The sequence below is a fragment of the Mesoplodon mirus genome (assembly GCF_964341445.2).
Source record: "Mesoplodon mirus genome assembly, chromosome: 13".
Classification (NCBI taxonomy): Eukaryota; Metazoa; Chordata; class Mammalia; order Artiodactyla; family Ziphiidae; genus Mesoplodon; species Mesoplodon mirus.
The window spans coordinates 76,489,833-76,511,168 of record NC_138989.1 but is presented as its reverse complement, the minus strand read 5'-3'; the positions used below and the strand labels follow the sequence as shown (position 1 = coordinate 76,511,168).

The following is a 21,336-nucleotide window of genomic DNA, read 5'->3' as shown; positions in this document are numbered from 1 at the left end:
CAATAATAAAATAAGTAGTGTGTGAAGAATGATATTTTGGAATCACCAAAATTTTATATATAGTAAATGACTTAAACATAGAAGTTGTGGTTGTTTTTAAGTATCCTGAATCTTCACAGTTCATGCGTATGTTCTGGAGGAGGAATAGAGAAACAAGGCAGCCTCTAGTGGCTACCCTGCATATTACATTTACCTTTGAAATGATAATTGTAGGTCATTTATTAGTCCTTAGTAAGTGCCCAGGACTGTGATGAGTGCTGGAGAAAGCCTGTCTTGCTGTCCTGGAATCAGCTTTAAATGATAGAGACAGACATTGCTACAAATAGTCAGAGTCATAGCCATATAATTGTAAACTGAAGTAAAGGTTTTGTCTTCTGATTTGGACTGCATAGTCCCTGAGGAAGTGATACTTGAGAGTGCAAGGTAGGAACTTGACTAGGATCCCACTGTCACTATATAACAGAGCTAGATTTTTATGTTGGCTGTTACAGCTTCAGGGTCAAAGTTCTCAAACACAATTTTTGTTTCACTACTTCAGTAAGGTTTTGGGTAGTGGAAAATTTGTATTATCCTTTAACACATAAACTTCGATACTTTATATAGAAGAGTTGTGTAATAGCAATGGAGAAAAGAAAGAACATAAGTCCAGGGAGTTATTTGTAAACACAAATGAAAGTGAAAAGTGATATACATATTTCCTTATTTATAAGCATGAAAAGGAGAGTACTCAGGTTTCCATGGTAAAGAGGAGTATTTAAATCAGTGTGAGCTTCTGTACATCTAGATATATACAGTATGTACTTTAGTTGTAAATAGTGTTTAAGATCCAACTGAAATGAATTAAGTACTTGAAAAATGACTTACTTTGCATAACTAAATATGATACCTGATAGATGGGGTCCTGAGCTAGACGACAGAAAAAAGGATAAGTGAATAGAATAATTTTGGAATAATAAATTTGACAGTTTGGATGAAATGGACAAATGGACAAATTAAAAGATATAACTACCAAAACTCACTCAACAAGTAGTAAATAATCATAACATCTCTCTGTATATGAAGAATTTACAGTTAAAAACCTTCCAGCAAAGAAAACTCTGAGCCATTTGTTTCATTGGTGAATTCTGTTACACAGAAAGGAAGAAATAATATAAATTCTACACAGACTCTTCCAAAAAATAAAAGAGGTAACAGCACTCCCCAATGCATTGTCTGATACCAAAACCAGAGAAAACAGAAAATTATAGTCTAATATCTCTAATAAATATTACTTTAAAATGCTAAATAGTAGTTCAGGAAATAAAATCCAATAGTATATAGAAAGGATAATACTTAATGATCAAGTGGGGTTTATTCTGGGAGTGCAAGCTTGGTTTAACGTTTGAAATTCCATCAGCGTAATTCACCACATTGGGAGACTAAAAGAGAAAAACCGAATGATCATGATCATCTCAGTAGATGCAACAAAAACATTTGACAAAATCCAGCATTCATTCACAGTTTAAAACTCTTTGCATATTGAGAGTAAAAGGGAACTTCTTTAACTTAAGAAAGGGAATCTACAAAACCTGGAAAACTGACAACTTTCACCCGAAGACTGGAAACAAGGCAAGGATTTCTGTTGTTACTACACCTATTCAACATTATACTAGAGCTCCTAGACAGTACAACAAGCGTGAGACAAAAATAAAAAAGTGTAGATTGCTAAGAAGTCCTTTTTTCACAGGTGACATAATTGTCTCTTTAGAAAATCAAAAGGTACCTACATAAAAGCTACTATAACTAATAATTTTTCGGTGTTGCAGGATACAAAGTGAATGTATAAAAATCAGTGGTAATTTAAGAACTAACAAGGGGAAATTGAAATAAAAAATATCATTTACAATAATATCAAAAAATGAAATATGTAGGGATGGATCACAGAGGCATGAGGAAACTTTTGAGGGTTATGGGTATGTTCACTATCTTGACTGTGATTATTATACACTTTAAATATATACAGCTTATTATAGGCCAATTATGCCTCAATAAAGCTATAAAAATGCTATAAAGAATATTATTGGGACACTTCAAAAATTTGGAGTATAGATGGTAGATTAGATAAAAATACTGACGTTGAGTGTACTGAAGTTGATAACTCTACTGTAGGTATATATGGGAGTATCATTATTCTCAGGAAATAAACACTGAAGTATTTCGGGGTAAAGGGCCATAGTGTATGTAACTTATCTTCACATGGTTCAGATACAATATTATGTGACACACACCCCACCCCAAAGCTCCTACCTGCACACATGGGAGGGGTAAGTTAAAGAGGTGAGGCAGGGGCCAGAGAGGCAAGAGGGAGAAAATGATAAAGCAAGTGGGAAAAATGTTAACGTTAGATGTATATGGCTAAGGGGTGTATGGATGTTCGTACCACTATTGCAATTTTTCTCTGAATTTAGAATTGTTTGAAAATAAAAATGTTAACAATCTGTACTAAAGTGTTGTCATTTACAAGAATTCCTTAGGTGGGACACAAAATACAATCACCAAAGGAAAATTAATTGAACTTAATCAGAATTTAAAAGTACTGCTATTTGAAAAACGCTGTTTAAAAAGTGCAAAGGGAAAAAAAGAGGATTTTAAAAAGCTCATTAAATGCATGAGAAGTTGCTCAATGTTATTGGTCATCGGGGAAAGGTAAATTAAAACCACAATAGGTTACCACTACACTCCCACTAACTAACTGTAATTGAATATACTCAAGAGTGGGGGGAAACATTATAACAATATATAAGAAATTATAAAGCACATTATACTTACTATAAAAGTAAATTGTAAAATGACATTTATAACCAAATTATAGAGTGTCAATAAAATAAAGTTTTAAAACACTTAAAGACATTGCTTGTAGGTGTGTTAAACAGTTTGGAAAAAGTTTGGCAGTTCTTTTTATATGTTTAAACATCTGCTTACCATTTAACCCAGCAATTCTAATTCTGCATATTTATTCAAGAGAAATGAAAGCATATATTCACAAAGTCATTTAGTGTTCATAGAAGCTTTATTTATAATAGCCCAAAATTGGAAACAATTCACATATCCATCAAGAGGTGAATAGATAAACAATTTGTAGTGTATCCATACAATGGATCCTTCTCGGTATTAAAAAGGAACAAACAACTGAATCACAGCCGTGCATGAACCTCAAAAATGTAATACTGAATGAAAGCAGATACAATAAAGTACATACTGCATGATTCCATCTCAGTGACACTTCAGAATGCTAAAAATTAATCTTGCATCACAGAAGGCAGTGATTGCTTATGGTCAGAGCTGTGGGGACAGGGTTTGACTGCAGAGGAACATGGGGCAACTTCTTGGAATGATAAAAATATTCTATATCTTGATTCTGGTGGTTGGTTATATGAGTGTATATATTGGTCAAAACTTATAAAATGTAAAATGTCCATTTTTGTATATAAATTATACTTTAATAAAGTTGATTAAAAATTTAAAAATAGATGCCATTCATTAGAGTGCATCAGAAAAAATTTAGTAAGACTATTGACCTTAGAATAATTAACTCTAAATAAGTGGAATGTATTATAACAAGAACCCTTATATTCAAAAGAAAAACAATTGTATGAACTAGTGGTAATTTTTATTTAATATGCATATATTAAAAAAATGGTTAAAAACATACATTAGTAGGTAATTTTTTGGATCTGAAAGCATTATCACAGGGCTCCTTGTTAGCATTGAAAAGTGGGCTACTAGATAATTGTATTTTTGCATACATCTTTTGATTGCCTAATATCCCACATATCTTCAGAGTCTTTCCTTGCTTTGGCTGGGTTCTTTGCCTCGTTCTTTGTGGTCCTACTAAAACGTGGTCATGCGTATTCAACACGGACATGTGGTCCATGTCTATTCACTTTTCAAATTCTGTTGCTGAGCATAATACTTGCAAAATAGTAGGTTTTGAATAAGTGTTGTTGAAGTAGGATTCATTTTAGCCAAAATTACTTTGCCATTCATTTTAATAAGTTCCTTATAAAACATTGATTGAGCACCTACTTTCTCAGTAGGTAGGACATAACAGTGGTGAACAAGATATCAATCTGTGTCCTTATGGGGCTTATATTCTAGCGGAAGAGAATCACTTAGTAAATTTCACCAATAAATACAGAGTGTGTCATTGTTTAACTCAGGGAAAATGAGGAAAGGGTCTACTTTAGGGTGGTGTAGAAACCTTGAGGAGGCGACATTTGAGAAGATGGTGTGAAAAATAAGGAGCCCGCCATGGGAAGAGCCAGCTGAAGAGCCCAGAGGTAGTTCACTTGGAACTAATTTCTTTCTACGTTTGAAATCATTCCTCAGCACACAGATCTAGTGTCTCCTAGCTGAGGAAAACCCTCTATTGGCCATACATCAATTTTCATTTAAGAAAAGAACTTTTCTTTAGACTTAGCATTCTCCCAAAGAGCTGTACTCATCCCACTGTCTTTCCCTCCCTGACCTCCCATTTACTTTCGAGCAAGCACGTTCCTGGGGCTTACCTCTCACTACTCTGTTGAAATTCCTCAGTAAGGTTAACAAGGACTTCAGTTTGCTGCCCTGCTCTTACTCCAGTCTTTAAGTGTATCTGATAAAGTTGACCACACCCTCCTCTCTTGAAACACTGATGTTAATAATAATTTCTGTGTTTGAAATCTTGTCCTTTAGAATATTCTGCTTAATGTCTCCTTTTTAATTCATCAAATTTAGTTTGTTGTACTGTGTGTATTTGAAGGAGGACTTGTGAGATAAGCAAGAGAAATATATATTGCAAGTGTTTAATTAATTTATCATTAGGAGAATCAGTATTCAGCTGAAACAATTATTTCCATATATAGCATATCAAAGGCCTTAAAGATGTTCATAGCCTTTGACTCAGTGACTGTACTTATAGGCAGTATCTTAAGCACATAATGTGAAATGTCTGAAAAATTAACATAAAAATTATATATAAATTTAGATTAATCGCATCGATACTTTTAATTGTAAAAACATGCTTAACAATATGGGGGTGATCAGGAAAATTAAAATGCACCCGTAGAATAGAGTCATGGTAATGGTAAATGATGTGTAGGAAAAGGTGTTTTTTTTTTTAAATAACAGAAATGTTAATGTATAATAAAGGAAAAAATCTATTTAAAATTGTGAGCCTCTATAAAAATGTAGATAGGAAAAAATTGTAAGAAACTGTGAACAGATTTTTCTTTAGGTAGTAGAATTATAGGTAATTTTTCTATATTTCCAAACTTACCACAGTGATTTTATTTTTATAGTCAGATTGCTATTATTAAGATGGGAGTTGCTATGTAGTCAAAGCTCATAAGGAAAATACATATTTATTCTGAGAGTGTTGCCTTAGATTGCAGAATAGCATCTACTCAGTAAGGGACTTTCATAATTTGTGGAATATCTTTGAAATTTAGTTGACTCTTGATTCTCCCAAGAAAAACCTGGCCCATAATTTGACCATTTTCTCTATTTTATTTTATTATTTTATTATAGCTTGAGTTTGATAAGGTTTTTTCCCCAATGTTTCAGTTTTTTTTGCAGGATATTTTGCCACCCTTTCCTTTTATAATGTACTTCTTGAGGCCAGGAAGAATAAGATCTATCTGTAATTAAATTAACTCATCTTTAGTGTTTTTCAGCCAAGCGTCACTCTGTGTAACTAATGCAGTTACATTACAAGAACAAGTTAGAGTACTTCGCTGTTATTTGTAATCTGGGTAGAGATTCACCAACAAAAGCAAATTGTAGACTGGCTTGAAAAACACTCCCATGGACTCCCATTGATTTAGGCAGTTAATGGTATACTTTAAATGTGTTATTTAAATGTTTCACATTGCTTTGTTTTCCTTCCCTAAGTATTTGTAAGCTCATCAGATTTGTGACTGTGTCACTTTGGTGGTCTCTGTAGTTCCCCAATACACAATTATGCACTTAATACGTGCACAGAACATTTTTACTGAATGAATGAATGTAACCCTCTGCTTTTTTTATTGGTTCAGGGAACTAAAATAAAGTGTTCCCTTAATGAGTGTAAATCTTCTGAAGCAAAGATGAAATTTAACTACTTTTTCCTTCCCCTACTAAATGGACAAAATGCATGTTGTCTGCTCAACTTGGTGATAGTCAAGAGAAGCTAAAACTGTCCTGAGCTGATAACCAAAAGTCAAAAAAAAAAAAAAAAGAAGAAGCACAAATAGGCAAATAATGTTAAATTCTGAGAATATCAATGGTTGTCACATGGGTAACGAAGACCACCATGAGATATATTTTCTATTTTATACAGGATTTGACTTGACTGAACCCTAACTCATTTTAGGACTCATTTAATTCTTTCTCTGTTTTTTGATCCTATGTTAGTTTTTATGAGCTTAGTATGCATTTAAGTTTATTATAAATAGTTTATTGGTGCTAATTACTTATGATACTTGAACTTTTCTTTTTGCTTGAGTGTACTTTATCATATATTTTATTTCTGTATTATCTCATTATTAAATAATGCTTGTTACCATCATAAATGAAGGTGAAGCTGTGTGATGTAATATTTTAAAATATACAGTCTATATGTAGTCATCAGAATAAGAGAAAATATATATGATTGCACTAAGGCTTACCCAAATTTAATTTTGTTCCCTCCTTTCAGTTTTTCTTGAAGATTAGTGACACGGGATATGCTGCTGTACATTATTTTGGGATTGCTTATACATTTGGTGTTCTTTGCCTCCATCTTTGACATTTATTTTACATCTCCTTTGGTTCATGGAATGACTCCTCAGTTTACGCCATTGCCTCCCCCAGCGAAAAGATTAGTGCTGTTTGTTGCTGATGGCCTGCGAGCAGATAAACTTTATGAATTAGATGAAAATGGAAATCCTAGGGCACCCTTTATTAGGTAAGCATGTCAACTGGTACAAAGACATCTCTGGAAAATGTTATGCTAATACTGTTTATCTCACGTTGGGTAGAGGAGTGATGATGAGAAAGAGAATAGGGCACATATACATTGGCCTTTGCCATAGAGATGAGCCAGTTTATTTCCTTCTAAGAGTTATTTCTCTTATTGTGGAAGTTGATATCAGGTGAATCGAAATGAATGACCTTAGCTGCTTGGCCTAACTTGTCCTAATATCTGAAACCTGACTTACAACTCACTATATTGTCCTTTTCTTATTAATGACAAGCATAAATATTAGTGAATTGCCGATTACAAAGGTGTTTAACTAGAAAATATAGACTTCAACTCAAAATACATCTTCTATAAAATATATAAAGCCCTTCCAAGTCTATATCACTACATAATGTAATTTTGGATTCTATTAAGTGGCTTTGAAAAGAAATGTTTAATTTTGGGGGCTTAGGGAACTCCCGCAATCAACTGTTCTTTTTCTGATTCATAGCAAGCCCCTCAAAAGCCCTTCCTAATGCTGTTGTAGAGAGATTAAAACTCAAATTCAAGTGGAAATTTATCTAAAATCGTCTATCTTTCTCCTGCCCCTGTCATGATTTCTTTCTATCTCTTTACCCTATTTCAATTTTCCTTATAGTACTACTTAGCATGTGCAACTTCCACTAAGGCTGGGACTTTGTTTTATATACCACTTTATCTCTAGTTCCTAGAACATATAGGCAATTAATAAATATTTGTTGACTGCTAGAAGAATGAATGAACCTGAATTCTATGTTGAATTTCCAGGAATAAATTTATGGTGCCTCAAAGAAATGCATAATATACTAAAGTATGCAAATAAATGGGCAACTCAGGGCAGTAGGAAAATATGAGTAGGTAAATAAGATCAAGCATGGCTTAAGTTCACTACACAAAAATGTGTAACATAAATTTCTATGAATAGTTTAAAAATTGGGGTGATATATTTGGTTGAATTTCTTAGTTGTCAAAGAAAGGAGAGAAATATAGTTCATTGTAAAATTAATAAGATATAAAATATACTGGTTGTTAAGGCAAAGGCAAGGCTTTCTGATACCACTTGCTTCTCCTTGGGGTGTTATATGGAGGGCAAAGGGCTCACAGTTGATGTTCCTTGTGTTGTATGCCATTCTAGCTTCTAAACCTTTTTTTTTGAAAGGTTTTATTTGTTCCTCACTGTTTTTTAAAAAATATGATCTGATCAAAGTGTTTTCAACAGAAGTCTCCGCATTTCTTTATACCTTCCTCTCTCTGTTTGAGTTCAGTTTCCATTACATAACTGAAGAAGTTAAAAAATATTTCTCCCTCAGCAGGTGGTTCAATGGTTTTTTAAGCCTTTTACTTTTTATGTATATATTTGACTAAAGTTGGTTTTATTATGAGATATCAATATTAAAAGTATCTAAACCAGCACTTTTAGATACTTTTCTACAGAACATTTTGAGAGTTGAAAATTTATCTTGAAAGTTGTTACCAATGAATTAGTGTTTTATAACTTGTTGCTCTGCTGGCCTTTTACCTGCAACAGCATTACTGATAGTTTTGCATTTTCCCCGAAATTTTGCAAATCCTGTTAGACAACTTAAAGAATGTTGATACATTTTAACAAAAGAAATTTTGGCCTGTTTTAATCTCAAATTTAGGAAGATAATTTAACCACCATCACGCCTAATAAAATTTAATATTGACAAAATAATATTGTGTATATCAGTGATTTCTTATGTAACATACCATTTCAGTACTTTGTGGCTTTAAACAATAATGGTGTATTTTGTCTTGTGATCCTGTACAGTGGTTGAGTGGTTCTTTGTCTCACCTGGGCTTTCTTGTGCTACTGAATTCAGCTGGTGAGAGGGATAAGACTGGGCTCAAGTGGGATCAGAAAGATTCCTTTCCTTCTTAAATTTTGACTCATTCTTTTGACTGGATTCCTTCAGTAATAATCTTATTTTTCTAAAGCCTTAACAGAGCATTTGATCATAGTCTGTGTTAACTATTCATCTGTAACATCTTTTAGGAATATCATAATGCATGAAGGCAGCTGGGGGATATCTCACACACGTGTGCCAACTGAATCTCGGCCAGGCCATGTAGCCCTGATAGCAGGGTTTTATGAAGACGTCAGTGCAGTTGCCAAAGGTATTGTTATTTAGATGATTTTATCACATGAAAAATTTATTGCAAAAATATTGCTTCTTTAACACTGAATCATGACACAAAGTGAAGTATGTTTTGAGATACTTTTTCATTGGCCATGCTGCGTGGCATGTGGGATCTTAGTTCCCTGACCAGGGACCGAACCAACGCCCCCTGCAGTGGAAGCATGGAGTCTTAACCACTGGACCACCAGGGAAGTCCCTGTTTTGAGATACTTTTGACAAGTATTTTAGCATGCCTAACTCACATAAACACACACTGGGATTGACTCAAGAATTAAGCTTTAGCTTTTTTATTATTTTTTTTTTATTTATTACTTTTTTTTGTGGTACGCGGGCCTCTCACTGTTGTGGCCTCTCCCGTTGCGGAGCACAGGCTCCAGATGCGCAGGCTCAGCGGCCATGGCTCACGGTCCCAGCCGCTCTGCGGCATGTGGGATCCTCCCGGACCAGGGCATGAACCCGTGTCCCCTGCATCAGCAGGCAGACTCTCAACCACTGCGCCACCAGGGAAGCCCTAAGCTTTAGCTTTTTATCATCCTGTGCTATTGATAGAATATGATTGGATGGATTCATGGATTTCCTAGATCTTAACACTCGAAAGGTCAAAAGTGATTCTATATTTTAGTAAGAAGTAAATTATCTATCGTAAGCTTTTAAAAAAAAATTGTAATATAATACATGTAACAAAATCTGTTATTAGTTTTGCACTTGTTCTGCAATTAATCCTCATTGTTATTATTTGAAAAATACTTCTCTAGGGGATATACTAATATTTCATCATGTATATATTACTTTTGTCATTGTTTGCTTTCTTTCTCAATTACCTGAAGGATGGAAGGAAAATCCTGTAGAATTTGATTCTCTTATTAATGAAACCAGGCACGCATGGTGCTGGGGGAGCCCAGACATCTTGACTATGTTTGCCAAAGGTAAAAGTCATTGATTATATTTCCTCAGCTACTAAATAGGCAATAAATCAATATGGTAATTTAAAATATATACTATATTTTATTGATTTTGAAATACATGTTTTTACATATTTAACATCTCTGAAATAAGGGTGTATATTACAATAGATAGACATGTCAGTTTGATTTTTTTTTCCTTCTTAGTTGTACTTGAAATGTTGAATTATACAGTTTTTAATACCTTGGATTCAATGAAATCGTATATGTATGACTCTTAACATCTAATAGCTTTTTAATCTTGGGCAAGCTAGATAACTTCTCTGAATTTCAGTTTTCTTTTCTGTAAAATGTGATAATAATAATAATAATTTCTATCTTCTAGGTTTGTTTTGGGGATTAAATAAGATAATTCATGTGAAACATTTAGCAAAATGCTTATGATGATGATAACTCCTCATTATGATGATGATGTAGACGTCTGGTTCATTTTACTTTTTTTTTTTTTTTTTTTTTTTGCGGTATGCGGGCCTCTCACTGCTGTGGCCTCTCCCGTTGCGGAGCACAGGCTCCGGATGCGCAGGCCCAGCGGCCATGGCTCACGGGCCCAGCCGCTCCGCGGCATATGGGATCCTCCCAGACCGGGGCACGAACCCGCATCCCCTGCATCGGCAGGCGGACTCTCAACCACTGCGCCACCAGGGAGGCCCCTCATTTTACTTTGATAGATTATTACTAAGAAGTTAATAGATAGTCACATAAAGATTTAAATGTTAAAATTTATAACTTCTATTTGCATATATTCAGGATCATGCCATTTGGACTTATTGTATTTGTTGTATTTCTGTGTGCATGAATCTGCAAGTATTAAAACATCTCTTGATTAGAAAATTCATTTACATTACTTTCTAAAATCAGTTTGATTCCATTTGAATTTTATGTCATTAACTGCTTTTTAGTGAGAGCATTATGATCATTTCACCTAATGAAAAGGTTTACACTTAGTCAAGAATATAATTATAATAATTGTAATTACTAAAGATTATTATATGTCTCAAAAGCAAAACGGATATTCAGAATTTTCTGTATGATAGTCACAGAACATTATTATGTAGAGCAGGTCAAAAAACTCATACTGCTTGCCATTTATATACTCCCTTCTTTGGAAAGCAGTTAAGCTTTTTGGGGGACTGGTGGTGGTGAGGATGGATTAAGTTGCTATGGCTACCAAACTTACCTCCCTACTTCTGACTACAGTTGATAGGACAGGATGCCTGAATTGGAGATAATCGAATAAGAATGTTCCATTTCTTATGGCAACCCACAGACCCACTCAGATCTTTACTTAGAATGTGGGAAGTAGAATGGCTGAACAATAGAACAGTATCATTAGAGCTAAGCTGATATTATAAGAGATTTGTCATTATTTTGTTATATCTCTTACTTATGAGCTATAAGAGCCTAACTCAGAAATTCACTAAGTTGATTAGATTCTTAATAAAATCCTACAACTATGTAAGATTAATATATTTGTTGACCCTTTCAAACTATTTGGCAATAAGCAATATTTATTCCCTTATACTGAGAAAAATGCACATATTTTATGAATAAAAGAATTGAAATATTTGAATTTCTTCTTGGTTAGGGAATTTTGTAAAACAAATGATTTCATCTATTTTAGATTGTACCATCCTTAGATGCACAAATTCTTTGAATAGTTTAATCCTTACAGGGAGACAAACTTTGGTGTTTACTTTTGTGCTGTCGTGTATTCATTAGCACTGTGACTTTGGCAAGTTAATTAACTCACTTGTAGTGTATCTGTAAAATTGGAATATGTTACTGTGAGAACAAAACCAACAGCATATGTTATAGTATAAACTATGGTCCATGGCAGATCATTAAAATTTTTTTTCTCCAAATTTCCTTTACAGGTGCTAGTGGAAACCATGTTTTTGCACATAATTATGACGCTTACAGTGAGGATTTTGGTGCCCAGGATGTAACAAAACTGGATACCTGGGTTTTTGATAATGTGAAGGTATGTCCTATTGAGTGGCTAATCTACAGCACACGTATTTGTACCTAATGTACTAGAAACTGATTTGTTAGTAAATGCATCTTAGTTTTTTTTACTTGTATGAACTTGAAAGTACTTTATTGTAGCATACTATTTTAAAAAGACTGGGTTCTAGGAAATTACACATTCTACAATAACCAATTAATAGAAGTTAAAAAAAAATAATTTAAAAAAGTTAACTCTGGGCTTCCCTGGTGGTGCAGTGGTTGAGAATCCGCCTGCCAATATAGGGGACACGGGTTCAATCCCTGGTCTGGGAGGATCCCACATGCCGCGGAGCAGCTAGGCCCGTGTGCCACAACTACTGAGCCTGTGCTCTGGAGCTTGCAAGCCATAACTGCTGAGCCCGCGTGCCACAATTACTGAAGCCCACGCACCTAGAACCTGTGCTCTGCAACGAGAGAGGCCACTGCAATGGGAAGCCTGCGCGCTGCAACGAGGAGTAGCTCCCACAACTGGATAAAGCCCGTGCGCAGCAACGAAGACCCAATGCAGTCAAAAATAAATAAATTAAATAAATAGATTTATTTTAAAAAAATTAACTCTTAAATTCCGTGTTTCTGACAGTAAAATGAGCCCTTGGTTGGATTTAGGAAACCTGCATTTCTTTCCTAGTTTGCTGAATCATCCTAGGTAAACCTTCTTGATCTTTCTTTGACCACAGAACCAGTCTCTTACAAGTAGTGGGAACATGTGATTTGTTTGAAAGTCTTCTGAAAAATGCTGTTCAAATCTAATGCATTTATTATAACATAAAGTAGATGTTTAAAAAAATTTGTACTTTAAAGAAAAATTAGATAAGCAAAAACAAATTCACAAGTTAATCATAAAAAATATTTGAATTTCATTAAGATATTGAGTTTTTTGGACTATTTGTTAGTGACAATCATCACAGCTTCACCAGGAATCCAATAGAATTTATATTTTCAAAAATTGTGTGAAAATCTCAGCTGTAGATATTGGCTCACTCCTTTCTGCCAATCTATTCTTTCTAATCTCCAAATTATAACTCATAATTCATCTGTTGTAAGAAGCATTCATTGATTGACCCTTAATGATTCTTCCCTTTACCAGTAGTGTCTTTGGACTGACGTTGCGGACTTCTCCATAATGTAGTCATTTTTATTGTTTGTTTGTAAACAGTCAGTATGTTTCTGCATTTTTCTTTGTATTTACTTATCAGGAATTAAGTGCTCAATGTGTTCTTTGATAAACCCTATTTCTTTTATCAGAATATTTTTCCTTGAAGCTTTCTTTTTTCATTTAACATATGCTTTTGTCAAAAGGGAAGACCTTCAAGTTAAATAAAATCTCTTCAAAAAAATAATTAGCAATTTATTTTGCTATCATTTCTTAATATAATTGACTTATATTAGTATCTGCTTAAAGGCCTTTGGCTTCTAATTTCGTAAACATGCCAAAAATGTTCCAAAATCATGGATTTGATTCCTTGTGGATAGGCAGATATTGCTAATGACTGGCCTGATTTTATGCCTTTTTTACTTTACTTCAACACTGCTAGTTGGTGATATGATAGTGACCAGAAAAAGAATTTGCCTACAACTTCATAAGATATAATAGAGACATGTACATTAATCAATAACAAAAATATGAAATCATCAACAATGATTAGCGGTGTGAAGGAAAAATGCAGGGACTAAGAACATATCTTTAGAAAATTCTGATCTAAACTAAACAGTTAGAGGAAGACTTTCCTGAGAGTTTTGAGATAGTCTCTGGAGAAGTATAGAAGACAAAGAAATGGATGGATCTGGATTGCATATAGAGAAGAGTATTTCAGGCCAACAGCGTTATGTAAACTTGGGCCCTGAAAGGAGAGCCAGCATAATGGATTTGGGGAACTGAAAAAAGGGGAGGTTAGCATGGCAGGAACACTTACTAGAGCACAGTCTGAGATCAGGCTAGAGAGGGAGTCAGGGGTCCAACCTGGACTTTGTGCCCTGGCCAGAGACTCATGCTTAATTCTAGTCAAACGGTTTACATATATATGCCAATTTCTGCTCACTTTTTTAAAAATTGTGGTAAAATATCCATAGCCATCTCCTCTATTAGGTCTTCCATGACTTCCCTTTGCTTTACCCCACTTCCAGTTTGACTTAGAGAACCCTCTTCTATATTCCCTTAATACCTCTATCTTAGTACTTTATTATGCTATGCTGTAATTTTTGATACATTGGCAACAATTTCAATCCTATGGGAAAAGAATCTAAAAAGGAATGGAAAAAAAAAGATGTGTGAGGACTAACTGTTCCAATACATCCCAGAGGATTAAAAGGAACTCTGCTTTTATTTAAGCTTACAACTGCCTATATTATAAGCCATTGGATCTAACAAGCATTTCTGTACTGTTTATGCAAAAAGGAGGGGATTTAAAAGCAAAACAAAACAACAAACAAAAAAACCCAAACAATTTCAATCCTATATACATCTTGTGGCAGAGATACTGTCTTTTTCACATTGTTAAATCTAAATTCCTATCATGGAAGTGTCTGGTGCGTAGATACATGATTAATTTAGATTAAATTCAACTCTGTAATAGAAAAAAAAATATTGCTTAGAAGTTCTGTCTCAATAAAAGATAATGCCAGAAGTAGGCAGCCCGAGATTGATGCAGTCCAAGATTGCCATAGTGGTTCCACAATGTCATTAAGACCCAGTCTCCTAAGTTTCTCTTCTATCCTCAGGGCATGGTTTTAGCTTCAAAGTTGTCTTACGACCCAAGAGATGCTGGAGTTCCAGCCATTATTTTAAATGTTTTAGGCCAACAGTACAAGGAATTGAAAAGGACCTTCTCTCCTACTAAATTAAATTTATTTCAAAAAGCCTTAGGTCCACATAGTCCTTTGACTGAAATGTTTGACTTATATCTCATTGGCCATAACCAAAAAGGCACATGTAGCTGTGAGAGAGAATAGGAAATATGTAGGTTTTAAGTTTGGAGCACTGACATGTCCCATAAAATCAGAGGTTTTACTTGGAGAGAAAGAGAGACTGCATGCTGGGTTAGTCATCTAGCAGTCTCCCATGAAGTATAATAAATATTTGTTAAGTACAAAAATGAATGTGTGTCTTTGAGCTAAGAAAAGTGGGGTTAGTGGGCATAATTATACTAAATATTGGGGGGAAAGAAGCTAGGAGTGTATTCTATCTCTTAGGTACCAAAGACCAACTTTTTAAAAGGCAGTGGGAATCCAGTAGGCTGAGCTCTGTAAGATTAGTGTTTCATGGCTTCACAGATCTTGTGTCCACATATGAATGAATAGCACTTTTTACAAAGCTGAATATTATCAGTCATGAAACAAATTGTAAATTTGACTCAAGTTCAATTGCTAAGTTTTTTTGTTTCTTGTCAGCTTTCAATTATATCTTTAGAATGTAATTCCTTTCTCTTGAAAAACTTGCCATTTCCATCTAGATTTAAAATTTCTTAGGGGCGAATTAGAATGTATTTGAAAGGGGCTAGGTAGAATATACATTTCATACATATATGAAAGGGGGCCATTTTATGTTTTTAAGGAGGATTGGTAGCATTATGTTTATGTTTTTAAAAAGACATTTCTATTCTTGACTAGATGGTTTCTCTGGCACCATTTATATTTTTAATGTTTGTAATAATGAAGAATTATCTGAAAAAATACTTCAGACTTTTGTTGGGAAGTTAAATACCTCTTATTCTTAAAATTAACATCTTCTATAGTTAATTTATGTGAACAATAATTATATATCTTGGCAGCCTGTTGATTTATTTAAAATAATTTAAAAGTACTCTCCATAGGTACTTGCTTACATGTTCATGTGTATGTAAGCACAGGATGAATCCTTTTCTTAGAGGGCTTTATGAATCCAGTTTATCATTATGAAATTAATCATTTTTGAACCGTATTTCCTTTCATTAAGTGGACATTTTTCTATCATACAATGTGAAGAACAGATTCTAGTCTTGGGACAAAGGAAATAGGAGGCTGTTTGCAGTGTTGCAAATGAGAGACTATGGTTGGACTAGGGTGGTAACATAGAACAACAGAAGTATGAAAACATTTTAAACTCATAAAGCGTTCCTAAACTGTTGCCACTAGTACCGTTTTACTTTTGACTCTTGTCAAAATAGTTCTTCAATCTGCTATATTTTATTCAATGTTATGAGAACTTCATGAAAACGAGATCCCCTTTCTATAAACTTTTTTAGCCTAATTATAACACAGAAAATAGCTCACTCACTATTTGAATGTAGATGTCTGAACTGACAAGTACTTTGTGTTGGTAGGTCCTGAGGACAAATTTAAACAAAATAGGATAATTTAATTTTATAGTTATGTATAAATTTAATTAAATGTTTTCATTGGAATTACTTTTTAAGTAAAATGAATGAACTAAAATTTTTTAACTGATTTGTTACATATAGGAATTCTTTCATGCTGCCAGAAACAACCAATCTTTGTTTTCTAAACTAAATGAAGACAAAATAGTTTTTTTCTTACATTTATTAGGAATAGATACAAATGGACATGCTCACCGACCATCGTCAAGGTAATTTTAATGCTGTGTTTAATTTCATGGTTTTGAGGGAAACACCTGTTTGAACTTTTAAAATATTATTATAATGTTTTCTTTGTAATGATCACAACAGAACTTATATTTTAAATAACTCTAAAGTAGAATAAGTTCTCATTTATATGAGATGTAGTATGATATAGTGGCTAAAATCACATATGCTGTGACCACACTGCACATTAATATAAATAAAATATATCCTATATGTGTATTCCATATTCTTCATTTATCAGGTCAGAGAGAAAAAACTTATATTTTAGAAGTATTTTAGTAAATTTTGAAATAAAAAGCATTTTTATGGTGTTAATATTTATATCACAAGAAGATGTAATTAGCTGTTCCTTATGTTCCATTTAATCAGTGCTGTATCTAGCAGATAATAGTATAAAGTTTTGTATATGATGTTTCAGTAGTACTCCTTATATAAAACAGCGACTATTTTTCTCACTTTTGCAGACCATAAGAAAGAAAGAATTCATGTTATACTTTTATTCTTCATTTTGAATTTGATTTAGATTAGTCTAACTAACTGTAAAGCCTATTGGTTAGCTGCCAGTAATGGATACCTCATGCTTCCCTTCTTTAACACAATGCATTGTCTTAAGTGATAGAACTTATACCAAACCATCCTTGTTCAACTGTATGGAAAGCTTAAATATAGTTTGTTCAAAATATATTATAGTGTTTTATATCACAGACACTCTAAGGGATGGAAATATTCTATAGTTGAAACAGTGATGCTTACCTATTACTAATGTGGAAAGAGCAATATAGTTTACATTATGAGAGGCATGGACTTAAAAGTCATCATTGTTGCATTTGAGACTTAAAAAGCATTCCTTAAAATCTATTTGCTAATCAATATCTTTTTAAAAATCATTTTTGAAAATGATTCCAGATTTTTTTACTTCTTTAAGAGAAGAAAATTACTTTTAACACTCTAAAGAGCTCTGATTTTAAAAAATATTAAAGATGAGATCTAAAAGAACTTCAAGTTATTGACTTTATAAGTTCATATTGAATAAATTTGATTTTTCCAAATTAATGTAATTAATATAATTTAAATCTCTCTTCTCTTTCTTTTTAAACAGGGAATATTTGAACAATATTAAAATAGTTGATGAGGGATTGAAAGAAATTGTGTCTACTCTTAAAGATTTTTATGGAAGTGATGGGAAAACAGCATTTATCTTTACTGCTGACCATGGAATGACAGACTGGGGTTAGTCTGTTTCTAAGTGATATATACTTTACGATTAAAGTAGTGGTAAATGTAGCTTGCAAATATCTTGTAATGTTGAAGAGGATTAGATATCTTAGTATATGCAAACTCTCTAGCACGTAATAGCATGCATAAAATGTTAGTGTATAAAAGACTGATCTTATATAATCTTTCTTCTAACTATGAAAAGAATATACTCTCATTTAACATGAGAAATTAGAGAAAAGTGTGGTGAAGAAAACAAAAAATACTGATTATTTATCCACCTAGAATTAACTGTATGTGATGGCAGAGGGGGTGAGTTTAAGGTGGTATTACTGAGGGTACTACTAGATGAGCCTATCCCCTCTGTGAGATTCCCAAGGCAAACACAGTGTGTGCACAGAGAACAAAATAAGGCAAAGCTGAGGTTTGGGTCACCAAATCACAATGTAGAATTCTTGTGAGCCGGTTCCACTTTATAAAGGGCTTTTGGCTATACCAGCCAAAGTGGCCTGGAAGAAAAGCATATAGAGACTTTGCTATCCTCTTCAGAGCAGACCTGGCCTCAAACTTGGGTGGTTACTCCCCAGAGGAGCTTTCCCTGTTCTTTCTGCCTTTGGTGCTACTCTGGTGGCATCTCCTCCAACTCTTATTGTTATTATTCTTATTCTTCTTTCAACCAGTCACTCAATGGATGTTCTGCTTTTTGTTTTTGCCTGTTTGTTGTTGATGCTCTGACTTTCTTTGGGAATATTTAAAAACTAATTGTTATATAGAGATGCAAACATTTGGGAGTATGGTGGCCAGAATTAGCTATATAGAGATCAACTCTTTAAAACTAAGTACTAAAAAATATTTAGGTATAAGTTAATTCTTATATATTGATACTTGTCTTGTTACTCTTTGTGTCTTATTTGTAGGTTCCCATGGAGCTGGTCATCCTTTCGAGACTTGTACTCCTTTTGTCACTTGGGGAGCTGGAATCAAGTATCCTCAAAAAGTGTTAGCTCAGAAATTTGATGATACATATTTGCAAGGTATGAACATTTATCTTTATTGTTTTTATAAATGTGACATTTTAGAATAAAACCAAAGTTTAACTTAAAAAAATTACTTTTCAAGTTATAGCTTTCATTTTGATATTTGTGTCATTACTATTTCTATGTATTACTTTTGTATAGTTCATATTATATGGTTTATAATATTCAGCTTGAAATATAATTGTTAGTTATTTGCCTTGTGAAAGTTCAAGTATAAGTTTTAATTTTTTTTTTCACAAACCTTATTATTCCAGGACTTAGATTAAACCCTTGGCTTAGATCTTACCTGCAAAGACTATCAATTAGATAAATCACACATATATCACAATTGATATTTCAAAACTGGACAGATTTTGCCCTGTCTCTAGTACTTTTGAAGGCTCTCTCTGTTGCCCAAGCCTCCCTTGCTTCTCAGTCCGTGTCCATGACGAAAAGGAATTCCTTTTTCTTGGAGCTCTGGTTATTTTGTAAGGTAAGGGTATTTTAGCGTTTCAAAGCTTTTACTAATTGGACAAAATAAATTCCTCTCAAATGCCTTTCTCTGGATTAGTTGTGTCAGACTCATTCAAAGCACTTGTTAATACAGATTTAAAAAAAAAAACGTTACAGGGCTTCCCTGGTGGCGCAGTGGTTCGGAGTCCGCCTGCCGATGCAGGGGACACGGGTTTGTGCCCTGGTCCGGGAGGATCCCACATGCCGCGGGGTGGCTGAGCCCGTGAGCCATGGCCGCTGGGCCTGCGCATCCGGAGCCTGTGCTCCGCAACGGGAGAGGCCACAGCAGTGGGAGACCTGCGTACCGCAAAAAAAATAATAAGTTACAGATTTCCAGACCTTGTGTATAGGTATTTTGATTCCATGAGTCTGGGTAAGGCCTAGAAATGTTCCTTTTAAAACCTTCTCCAGGGATGTGGACTCCCAGCTGTATTAGGTATTTCTACCATAGAAGACTTTTTGGTTTGTATAATAAAATTTTCCTACACACTTTCTTTCTTTTTTTTTGTTTATTTCTTATTGAGATGTAATTCTCATACCATCAAGTTCATGTTTTAAAAGTGTATGATTAAATTTTTTTAGTATATTCACAAGATTATGCAATCGCCTCTACTATCTAATTACAAAACATTTCATTGCCACCCCCCTCCCCAAATCCCTTCCCATTAGCAGTCACTCCTTACTTCTCTCTCCATTGTATGTCTATGCCATATTTCATTGTCATCTTATGGACATTTAGATCGTTTCCACATTTGGGCTGTTATGATAATGATGCAATGAACATTTGTGTAAAAGGTTTTGAGTGCATATGTGTTTTTATTTCTCTTGGGCACGTACCTAGGAGTGGAATTAACGGGTCATGTGTTCCTCTATGTTTTATTTTTTGCAAACTGCCAAACTATTTTCCAAAGCAGCTGCACCATTTTATATTCTTATGCTCTGTGTTAAATGGATTAGATTGAATCTAAATAAAAGCTAGGTTAAATAGTATGTTTGTATTGAATACTTAGGAGACAGAACTTTCTTTTGGCAGTTGATTTCTCAGTGACTTAAAGTTTTAGAATCATATGACTTCAAGAATCATTACTGAAAGAATGTATTTTTTCTTATATGGATATTTGGTATCATAAGTTACAGAGAAAGGGAATGTACATGTTTTTCCTCATCAGGTGATTAGTCTGAATTTTTAGTAGCTGACTGGTAGAAAGAATTAGGATCATATTTTTAAACTTTATTAGCTTATTAAAGGAAATTTCATCATAAAAATGCCTTAGAACCCTTTGGGTAATATATCCTGAAGTCAAAAACAAAGTCTTAAAATCAAGACATGGCCTCATAATCATTTGTTTTGATTACTGTTTATTGAAATTTCTGAATCTATATGTAGAAAGATAGGGGAATGAGGCAGTTTTAATAGTAACTCACTATACTACTTTCACATTTGGGATTAGTGACGGTAAGAGCATCAGAGCTAAAAAATTTCAAATATTTTGCAAGCAACTCTCATTACAGAAAAAAGAAAAGCTTAGATTGACTAACGGGCTATTGGTTGCCTTAATAATTCCCTGGAACAGGACTGTCATTAGTTGTAGTCATGCTGACAGTTATCATTGTGCCTTTTACTTCCATCTTTCCTTCCTTAGCCTTTGGAAGTTTTGAAACAATTATCTCCAAATTATTTCCAAATTAATAAACTATCACAGAAAATATCAAATATTGGGCCTCCCTGGTGGCGCAGTGGTTGAGAGTCCGCCTGCCGATGCAGGGGACACGGGTTCGTGCCCCGGTCTGGGAAGATCCCACATGCCGTGGAGCGGCTGGGCCCGTGAGCCATGGCCGCTGAGCCTGTGCATCCGGAGCCTGTGCTCCGCAACGGGAGAGGCCACAGCAGTGAGAAGCCCGCGTAAC

At 34.1% G+C, this 21,336-nt stretch overlaps 1 protein-coding gene across 4 annotated transcripts in view; it reads left to right on the top strand.

The window, feature by feature from the left end:
* The window catches only part of PIGN (phosphatidylinositol glycan anchor biosynthesis class N), a 106,461-nt gene that overhangs the window by 2,921 nt on the left and 82,204 nt on the right, over positions 1-21,336 (top strand). For 3 of the 4 annotated variants that reach the window (XM_082639986.1, XM_082639985.1, XM_082639988.1), the window contains exons 3-9: positions 6,695-6,943; positions 8,994-9,115; positions 9,966-10,064; positions 11,975-12,081; positions 16,544-16,668; positions 17,784-17,914; positions 18,817-18,933. In XM_082639986.1, coding sequence (XP_082496112.1) covers positions 6,723-6,943; positions 8,994-9,115; positions 9,966-10,064; positions 11,975-12,081; positions 16,544-16,668; positions 17,784-17,914; positions 18,817-18,933 — 922 coding nt within the window. In that variant the 5' untranslated portion in view covers positions 6,695-6,722. The remainder of the gene's footprint in view (positions 1-6,694; positions 6,944-8,993; positions 9,116-9,965; positions 10,065-11,974; positions 12,082-16,543; positions 16,669-17,783; positions 17,915-18,816; positions 18,934-21,336) is intronic. The other variant, XM_082639987.1, reaches the window with a different exon arrangement.